Source organism: Haplochromis burtoni, unplaced genomic scaffold (genome assembly GCF_018398535.1).
Source record: "Haplochromis burtoni strain Fernald_Lab_line unplaced genomic scaffold, NCSU_Asbu1 Contig_1092, whole genome shotgun sequence".
Classification (NCBI taxonomy): domain Eukaryota; kingdom Metazoa; phylum Chordata; class Actinopteri; order Cichliformes; family Cichlidae; genus Haplochromis; species Haplochromis burtoni.
In genome coordinates this window covers 23,568-34,224 of record NW_024583453.1, presented here as the reverse complement: position 1 = coordinate 34,224, position 10,657 = coordinate 23,568, and the positions used below count along the sequence as shown (strand labels likewise).

Below are 10,657 nucleotides of genomic sequence, written 5' to 3'. Positions count from 1 at the left end.
CCTTAGGCAAAAGATGTTTTGATCACAGTTTTATTAGCATTATAGTATATTGTATAATTCATATGGCATACAATATAAGGCTAATATATTTATATGATCTAATCACAGTTGTTTTCAACGATATACTGCATTCATGCTATGACTGGACAGGTATTTCAGTAACTTCAGAGAACCATCTATTCAGTTTGGTTAACAATTATGTATAAATGTTACAAATACAAAGAAAACATTGTTTTCATTTTTCAAAATAAATGGGTTGCCTTCTTCCCCATCATGTTCTTCTTAGTATTATTTTCTGGTTTCAGTAAGATGATATAACATTTGGGCATGAAAATGCAAATCAGTAGTCCAAAACTGGAAGCAAGTATAGCAAATACTTCTACAGCAACACTGAACTTTCCTGGAGAGCTGACATATGCCGGGATAAATGTAATCCATACTGCACAGAAAATCAGCATGCTGAAAGTAATGAACTTGGCTTCATTGAAATTATCGGGTAGTTTCCGAGCCAGAAAAGCAAAAATGAAACATAAGACAGACAAAAGTCCAATGTAGCCAAGAACAGCCCAATACCCTACAGCTGAGCCTAGAGCACATTCTAAAATAATTTTGTCCTTAAATTCTTTAAAATTCTTAAATGGAAACGGAGGACAAATTGTTAACCAGACAATGCATATGATAACTTGTACAAGAGTGAATACCAGAACACAAAGCCTTTGTTGTGTCTGCCCAAACCATTTCATCATATTATTACCAGGAGGTTTAGCTCTGAAGGCCATTAAAACCACTATTGTTTTACCCAAAACACAAGAGATACAGAGGACAAAGGTGATGCCAAACGCTGTGTGCCGTAGCATGCAGGACCATTCAGAGGGCTGACCGATGAAGGTCAGAGAACACAGGAAGCACAGAGTTAAGGAGAAGAGCAGCAGGAAGCTCAATTCAGAGTTGTTTGCTCTCACAATAGGAGTTTTTCTGTGTTTGAAGAAAATTAACACCACACCAGCAGTTGTGCATGTTCCAAATACAGATGCTGCAGTGAGCAGTGCTCCCATAATTTCTTCATATGATAGAAACACTGCTTCCTTCTTTATACACGCATCTCTTCTCTCATTTGACCAATATTCAGGGAGACATCTCACACAGGTGACAGAATCTGCCAAAAAAATATCAACATATTACAAATCACCCCGACACTCATCTCCAACCACTGCATACAGGCTCTTCACTCTTCTTCACCTCTCTTCTGCACCGTCTTTTGCTTTGGAAAGTTGATCCCAGGTATTTCAATTCATCTGCCTTCACTATCTCTACTCCTTGAATTTTCATTTTTACACCCATCCCTCTTTCATTTACTCGCTTCCACTGGCTTTCATTCCTCATCTCTCCAGTGTACACCTCTACTTCTCTAGACATAGGCACCATACAATAACTTTGCTTAATTATTAAATAAATTCAAAACAGTTCCAGTCTTATATGACAGATAGTCCTGAAAGTAAAACCCAAACAGTAAAGCAAGAACTTAACATAACCAAGCAATGATAAAATCTTTGTTTTGAGGCACAGTGAGCAAAAGAAATACAAAAGTGTACACTGAATATAACACTTGTAACATAACCTGTAATGTTGTTGATCTCTCCTTCTGCACATCTTATACAGTCATAGCAGCAAACAGGCCTTCCTTTCTGGAGAACCTTGCGTGTTCCTGGAGGACATTTCTCACTACAAACTGACACAGGAACCTGCACGAACAAAGGCATTATGAGAAAAAACATGTATAATATTGCCCTTACAGCCATGTTAATAAAATGTATTTAATACTAGAGCCAATAGATGTTTATATCTCCTGTGCCAAACTATTTTGTTAAAAAGGAATTTGTAATTATTGTAATTAATTAGACTGATACCTTACCTGCTTTGAGTTTCTTGCCCAAATTAAAGACTTGTTTTGCAGATTTAGCTGTTTTTCTGCAGCTAATGATATATCATAAAGACCAACTGTGACAAACTCCACAATACCATTTTCTCTTGGCTGCCAGTTTATAATTTCATATTTTGCAGCTGGGTCTCCATTCTCATTAAAGTAAACCTCCTCTCCTTCTTTTGTTTTGAAGTAAATGTTTTTTATGTGCTGTAAAATCTATAAAAAACATTAATTTATTTAATTACCTGAGAAAAACGTTGCAAACTAACTGGCTATAGGACATGGATAATTAATTATTTTTTCAAACTGTGAAAACATTTTTTTTTTATCAGTGATTGTTATTGTGTAATGTGATAACTTATAATTGAAATTATTAAAAAGCTCACCGTGAATGGGTCTAGCGGCACAGTTTTGTTACATGTTTTATTACAGCTGAGGATGTTGTGAAGTGCATGTGCCACTGCATACACTCCTTTGTAGACATTGTTGAAGATAGGAATGAGAGACATATCAGTGTAGCTGTTTTGAACTCCAGTCACATCTTCATCTCCAGTACACTCTCTCTGAATGTCTGATGATGATATTGACTGCCTAAACCTACAGTTAAATAATGCCTCCCAGAACTCAATAAACAATTCATTATTAGATGAATTGAGTGGCTTCAGATTAAGCATGAACTCTCGCAGGCCACTGACATGTGCTTTTGGAATGGAAAGGCCTATGGCACCATTCAGTATGTGATGTATATCCAGTGCTGCTATTTCAGAATCAACTATCCATCCCTCACTACCTACCCACTGGTATTCAGTCAAATTGTGCTGGGACATCCCATACATTAGCACATCCATATCCATGTGTGACAGAAAGGCAACAATCACCTTGGAAGTTGAAGCCTTTATAATGTCAATTATCTTTTGTATTTTGTCTGCTGGATCTGTCCTGAAAAAAGATACAGAATACTCCAGACAGATGCCCAGCTGCTGTGCAGTTTCTGTGAATGTAGCCATGCCATTATTTCCATAATCATCATTAGTTCGAATAGCTCCAACCCAAGTCCATCCAAAATACTTGACCAAATGGGCCAGGGCTCTGCTCTGGTAGTAGTCACTGGGTATTGTTCTGAGGAAGGATGGGTACTTGGTTTTGTCACTGAGACAAGCACATGTGGCAAAGTGGCTGATCTAAAAGAAAAAGTCCAAAATATAACATTGACACTTGCATTTTTTGCCACAAACGGTGAAGAAATTAATTAGAAAAAAAAGTCAAACATTGACAGTTGAATGTGCATAGTTGCAAATATTTTTATTAGCTATTCTACCTACCATTGATATATAAAATGGCCCAAGGACAGTAGCTATTGCCATGCAAGGGGAGGAAGATGTCTCTCCAATTATGGCCTGCACTTGTGAAGGTCTGGTACATGGTCTTTCAGATTGCCCAGCAACAATTTCATTACCATTAGTCAGCGTCAGTGCAACTTTTACACTTCTTGCCATGGAGCCACAAGCATCATAGATTTTGTAGCCTAGAGAGACTCCTGGCAGTAGGTCTGTACTATTATTAATCTCCTCAATGGCAAAAAGCATAGCCTGAGCAAACTGGAAGCCTCTGAAACTCAAACTTGATTCAATTTGAGATATGGAATTAAAACCAAATTATCTTTAAACCAGAAACAGTGGTATTACAAAAGCAAGTATGTATTATTTCAATACTCAGTATTTCACATACCTGGTACATTGCAGTGGCAGTGGTTTATGCAAGTAGGTGTCCATTCTGTCTTTCCAACTGCTGTGAAATGAGAAGATCCCCCCTAATATAATAGTACCATCCTGAGATAGTTGGGGGTTTTCAGGACCCCCCATTTGCCTGCATACTTGTTCATCAGCCTGAGAGAAAGACACCACCAATAACACTTGTAAAATTGCCCAACCCTGCTGTGGCCAGCTATGCGTTGATGTCATGCTGTCAGTGAGAAATAAAACACTGGATTGCATCACATGTGCCTTTAGATACATTTGAATCTTAAACTGGTATTTATGCATTTTTGGAGTAACATGAGAAATAATGGAGTAGTGATGACTCATTTCTGTCAACCTATAGGTGGAGCAAGAAGAGAGACATACCCAAATGAAAAAAATAGTATGTTTTTCTTATCTAATCTGCTTTGCTTTGTCCTTCCTTTTTATTTTTATGTTTTTATTTCACCAACTCCTGGGGAAATTTTAGTATATTCACTATTATATACAAGGTTAGTTTATAATTGACAACAATCAGAAATTGAACAGTGAAATTTTATTTTTTACATAGATTTTTTAGATTATAGACATACAATTAATATCAGAAAATATATTTTAAATCAAATATTAAAACGTTAACTGTTAAATTTACTTAACCATAATGGAAATTAAGATTAGAGTCAGTAAAATTTCACCATAGTCATACAGTCAATTTTCAAAAAAAAAATCTAAAGCATTCGTTCTAAAATTTTGAACTTCTGGCTCATTTTGAAATCTGATATTTATTGCAACTCACACAAGCCCCAAATCATGACTTTAATTACAACATTTACATGAGATAAAGTGTTTTTGGAGGGGGGATTAGTTTTTCATGTAAGGTCACGTAGGTTTGGGTATCTTTTTTACCTTAATAAATGAAATCATTGTTTACATTTTATATTTTTTTTAAACCCAGAGGTGTGAAGAATATGTAAAAAAACAAAAATCAAGATGGGGTCATATTTTTTTTAAGCCACTCAACAAATCACAAATTTGCCTCAAGAGTCTTTGAAGGTCCTGAGTTGGGATAATTTTTATGAAAAATCCCAGAAAGGTGATTCTGTTCATCTTTACGCAATGTTATAATTGGGAGAAACATTTCAACACTCATCCTGACTCTCATCCTGACTCCCCCAGTCCCCATTGCTTGCTAGTTCCCCAACTTTATGAACAGTACATTTACATGACAATTAACACCATCACATAACAATGATCCACATGATCAGTTTCATGATTGGTGATAAGTAATGTCCCTTATTCATAGCTACCATAGGGTTGGGAATGGCTGCAATCACAGCATTGTAAAACAGTGAAAGATTTAATATTAGGCCTTTTCCTTGGTTCAGAGGTGGATATTTCCGTTTTACATAAATTAACTCCTTAACTCCTCACTCAAATTCATCTCTAGGATATACACATCTTCATCATTAAAAGAATGACTACTGGCACACAGGCTAAAGTAGACTGCAAAGTCCTGGCTTGATGAAGAACCTCTTCTGTTTTGTGTTATTTGTTTAGCCAGAATTTGTCTACTGTCTTTAATGTCTAATTCACACCCATCCTCTCACACAAAATTGCTTAGTTTGGACCTTAGGAACTAAACACTGGAGTGTGCCATTGTTTTGTGGGATTTTTCTTGCTTGGTGGCCCTAGCAGATGATTTCATTTGTAGGCTTTTGGGTTTAATCCCACTCTGTCTGCATCTGACCATGAATATCAGCTGTTTCCTATAAGCTCTCTTCTTATGTGCTGTGTGTTCATACTCAAGTAACTGGTTTAGGCAGGCCTTTGATGATACATACTGAGCAATCAAGCCCAATAATTATTTCCCAGTTTGCTGAAATCAGTACACATTGCCATTATGACTTATGCACATGTAAATATCAATGGCCAGAAAAATTATCATATGACTCATTATTTTGCAATATCCCCCAAGGCAACTGTAGCGCAATTGTGCTGTTTATATAGTATTACCAAAACGAAACACAACAAATTTCAAATTAATGGGGTGCCTTCTTTCCCATCATGTTCTTCTTGGTATTCTTCTCTGGTTTCAGTAAAATTATATAACATTTTGGAATGAAAATGCAAATTAGCAGTCCAAAACTGGAAGCAAGTATAGCAAATATTTCTACAGCAACACTAAACTTCCCAGGGGAGCTGACATATGCTGGGATAAATGTAATCCATACTGCACAGAATATCAGCATGCTGAAAGTAATAAACTTGGCTTCGTTGAAATTATCGGGCAGTTTCCGAGCCAGAAAAGCAAAAATGAAACATAAAATGGCCAGGATTCCTATATATCCAAGCACAGCCCAGTACCCTACAGCTGATCCCAGAGCACACTCTAAGATGATTTTATCTTTTAATTCCTTAAAATTCTTAAATGGAAATGGAGGAGAACTTGTTAACCAAATGATACAAATGACAACTTGTATAAGAGTGAATCCCAAAACACACAGCCTTTGTTGTGTGTGTCCAAACAATTTCATATTGCTATCTGGACGTGTAGCTCTGAAGGCCATTAAAACAAGTATTGTTTTTCCCAAAACACAAGAGATACAGAGGACAAAGGTGATGCCAAATGCTACATGTCGGAGCATGCAGGACCATTCAGAGGGCTGACCAATGAAGGTCAGAGAACACAGGAAGCACAGAATTAAGGAGAAGAGCAGCAGGAAGCTCAATTCAGAGTTGTTTGCTCTCACAATAGGAGTTTTTCTGTGTTTGAAGAAAATTAGCGCCACACCAGCAGTTGTGCCTGTTCCAAATACAGATGCTGCAGTGAGCAGTGCTCCCATAATTTCTTCATATGATAGATACACTGCTTCCTTCTTTATACAAGCATCTCTTCTCTCATTTGACCAATATTCAGGGAGACATCTCACACAGGTGACAGAATCTGCCAAAAAATAAAATGAAAATTATATATATATATATAGCTCGACCTGAATAACAGATAATTGATGGACAGTGCCACAAAGATATCACAACAGTATGACAACTACATGATCATTCAACAGTACTGTGATTCAGTCATAATTTAGTTTGGTTAACTATTAAATAAACTCATAAGAATACCATTGAGCACATGACGAATGTTCTTGAAAGCATTATGTCAGGACATTAATGTTGATTAAAATTTCTATCGATATGCAAATTATTAAGGTTATGTCTGGTTGCATATACTTTTAATTTAATTACTTATATTTAATCAAGAAGAAAAACAAAGATTTAACATGGCCAAATGTCAAACCATGACATTTATGTTTTGTGGCAAAGCTAGTAACAAAAATGCAAAAGATTACATTAAATATTATAGTAAACCTGTAATGTTGCTGATCTCTCCTTCTGCACATCTTATACAGTCATAGCAACAAACAGGCCTTCCTTTCTGGAGAACTTTACGTGTTCCTGGAGGACATTTTTCACTGCAAACTGACACAGGAACCTGCATGAACAGAAGCATTATGAGAAAAAAAATGTATGTATAATATTGCCCTTGCAACCATAAATTGTTAATTTTGATGAATTATGGAACATTAAAGCTCATATAGGTTTTGCTGGGATTAAATAATTTGCAGTGCCTCAATAATGCCATACTTTTTATTAATAAGGGTTATGAAGTTATATAGTATAGTATTAAGTGGACACAGCCCTGAAAAATAAAGGCATTAGACCATGTGTCCTTGGGGAGTAGAAAGCTGTAGACTCTCGCTCATGCTTGGAAAATGTAGATAAGAGGGGACCATCTCTAGTGGAAAGTTACTGAGACACTGTTGTTTAGACTAGAATGAGAGAGCTTCTGTAATAAACCTGTTAGGGGCACACCACCATTTTGAGATCCACGGCAACGTGTCATGCAGGACGCATCTCCCATCTAGAAGTAATAAAGTGTTAAATGGTCTACTGAGCAGTGTTTTGTCTTCCATTGGATGCCTCTGAGGAATCGAAAGAACTCGGTGAAGTGTTGATATTTACAGTTTAAAAGCCTTGTGCCAAATTATTTTATTAAAATGGAATTACTGATTATTAAAATTAGTTACACTGATACCTTACCAGCTTTGAGTTTCTTGCCCAAATTAAAGACTTGTTTTGCAGATGCAGCTGTTTTTCTGGAGCTAAAGATGCATCATAAAGACCAACTGTTACAAATTCCACAACGCCATTTTCTCTTGGCTGCCAGTTTATAATTTCATATTTTGCTGCTGGATCTCCATTCTCATCAAAGTAAACCTCCTCTCCTTCTTTTGTTTTGAAGTAAATGTTTTTTATGTGCTGTAAAATCTATAAAAAGGCATTAATTTATTTAATTACCCATCAGTAATTTGGCAAAAAGATGAGATGTAACTGGCAAAAGAACAAAAAATATCAATTTAATCAACTTTAAAAATATATATAAAAACATTTTTTTTTATTGATTGTTATTGTGTAATGTTAAAACTATACTTTAAGTTATTAAAAAGCTCACCGTGAATGGGTCTAGCGGAACAGCTTTGTTACATGTTTTATTACATTTGAGGATATTGTGAAGTGCATGGGCCACAGTATACACTCCTTTATAGACATTGTTGAAGATAGGCATGAGAGACATATCAGTGTAGCTGTTTTGTACTCCTGTCAGGTCTTCATCTCCAGTACACTCTCTCTGAATGTTTGCTGATGATGCTGACTGCCTAAATTTACAGTTAAATAATGCCTCCCAGAACTCGGTAAACAGTCCATTATTAGATGAATTGAGTGGCTTCACATCCAGCATGAACTCTCTCAGGCCGCTGATATGTGCTTTTGGAATAGAAAGGCCTATGGCACCATCCAGTATGTGATGTATATCCATTGCAGCTATTTGAGAATCAACTATCCAGCCCTCGCTACCTACCCACTGGTATTCAGTCAAATTATGCTGGGACAACACATACATTAGCACATCCATATCCATGTGTGACATAAAGGCAACAATCACCTTGGAAGTTGAAGTTTTGACAATGTCAATTATCTCTTGTATTTTGTCTGATGGATCTGTCCTGAAAAAAGATACAGAATACTCCAGACAGATGCCCAGCTGCTGTGCAGTTTCTGTGAATGTAGCCATGCCATTATTTCCATAATCATCATTATTTCTAATAGCTCCAACCCAAGTCCATCCAAAATACTTGACCAAATGGGCCAGGGCTCTGCTCTGGTAGTAGTCACTGGGTATTGTTCTGAGGAAGGATGGGTACTTGGTTTTGTCACTGAGACAAGCACATGTGGCAAAGTGGCTGATCTAAAAGAAAAAGTCCAAAATATAACATTGACACTTGCATTTTTTGCCACAAACGGTGAAGAAATTAATTAGAAAAAAAAGTCAAACATTGACAGTTGAATGTGCATAGTTGCAAATATTTTTATTAGCTATTCTACCTACCATTGATATATAAAATGGCCCAAGGACAGTAGCTATTGCCATGCAAGGGGAGGAAGATGTCTCTCCAATTATGGCCTGCACTTGTGAAGGTCTGGTACATGGTCTTTCAGATTGCCCAGCAACAATTTCATTACCATTAGTCAGCGTCAGTGCAACTTTTACACTTCTTGCCATGGAGCCACAAGCATCATAGATTTTGTAGCCTAGAGAGACTCCTGGCAGTAGGTCTGTACTATTATTAATCTCCTCAATGGCAAAAAGCATAGCCTGAGCAAACTGGAAGCCTCTGAAACTCAAACTTGATTCAATTTGAGATATGGAATTAAAACCAAATTATCTTTAAACCAGAAACAGTGGTATTACAAAAGCAAGTATGTATTATTTCAATACTCAGTATTTCACATACCTGGTACATTGCAGTGGCAGTGGTTTATGCAAGTAGGTGTCCATTCTGTCTTTCCAACTGCTGTGAAATGAGAAGATCCCCCCTAATATAATAGTACCATCCTGAGATAGTTGGGGGTTTTCAGGACCCCCCATTTGCCTGCATACTTGTTCATCAGCCTGAGAGAAAGACACCACCAATAACACTTGTAAAATTGCCCAACCCTGCTGTGGCCAGCTATGCGTTGATGTCATGCTGTCAGTGAGAAATAAAACACTGGATTGCATCACATGTGCCTTTAGATACATTTGAATCTTAAACTGGTATTTATGCATTTTTGGAGTAACATGAGAAATAATGGAGTAGTGATGACTCATTTCTGTCAACCTATAGGTGGAGCAAGAAGAGAGACATACCCAAATGAAAAAAATAGTATGTTTTTCTTATCTAATCTGCTTTGCTTTGTCCTTCCTTTTTATTTTTATGTTTTTATTTCACCAACTCCTGGGGAAATTTTAGTATATTCACTATTATATACAAGGTTAGTTTATAATTGACAACAATCAGAAATTGAACAGTGAAATTTTATTTTTTACATAGATTTTTTAGATTATAGACATACAATTAATATCAGAAAATATATTTTAAATCAAATATTAAAACGTTAACTGTTAAATTTACTTAACCATAATGGAAATTAAGATTAGAGTCAGTAAAATTTCACCATAGTCATACAGTCAATTTTCAAAAAAAAAATCTAAAGCATTCGTTCTAAAATTTTGAACTTCTGGCTCATTTTGAAATCTGATATTTATTGCAACTCACACAAGCCCCAAATCATGACTTTAATTACAACATTTACATGAGATAAAGTGTTTTTGGAGGGGGGATTAGTTTTTCATGTAAGGTCACGTAGGTTTGGGTATCTTTTTTACCTTAATAAATGAAATCATTGTTTACATTTTATATTTTTTTTAAACCCAGAGGTGTGAAGAATATGTAAAAAAACAAAAATCAAGATGGGGTCATATTTTTTTTAAGCCACTCAACAAATCACAAATTTGCCTCAAGAGTCTTTGAAGGTCCTGAGTTGGGATAATTTTTATGAAAAATCCCAGAAAGGTGATTCTGTTCATCTTTACGCAATGTTATAATTGGGAGAA

At 36.1% G+C, this 10,657-nt stretch overlaps 2 protein-coding genes across 2 annotated transcripts; both read right to left on the bottom strand.

Moving 5' to 3' along the window:
- Positions 1-242: 242 nt before the first annotated feature.
- Positions 243-3,818, bottom strand: LOC102307327 (extracellular calcium-sensing receptor-like). The gene is made up of 6 exons (XM_005951901.3): positions 3,653-3,818; positions 3,247-3,544; positions 2,311-3,105; positions 1,913-2,140; positions 1,619-1,742; positions 243-1,156 (listed from the first exon to the last, which is right to left on the bottom strand). Exons 1-6 carry the CDS (start codon positions 3,784-3,786, stop codon positions 243-245), a joined length of 2,493 nt encoding a protein of 830 aa, XP_005951963.1. The 5' UTR covers positions 3,787-3,818.
- Positions 3,819-4,734: 916 nt separating this feature from the next.
- Positions 4,735-9,690, bottom strand: LOC102308291 (extracellular calcium-sensing receptor-like). The gene is made up of 6 exons (XM_005951904.3): positions 9,516-9,690; positions 9,110-9,407; positions 8,174-8,968; positions 7,762-7,989; positions 7,030-7,153; positions 4,735-6,604 (listed from the first exon to the last, which is right to left on the bottom strand). The coding sequence occupies exons 1-6, from the start codon at positions 9,647-9,649 to the stop codon at positions 5,700-5,702; spliced, it is 2,484 nt and encodes an 827-aa protein (XP_005951966.1). The 5' UTR covers positions 9,650-9,690; the 3' UTR covers positions 4,735-5,699.
- Between the last annotated feature and the right edge of the window lie 967 nt (positions 9,691-10,657).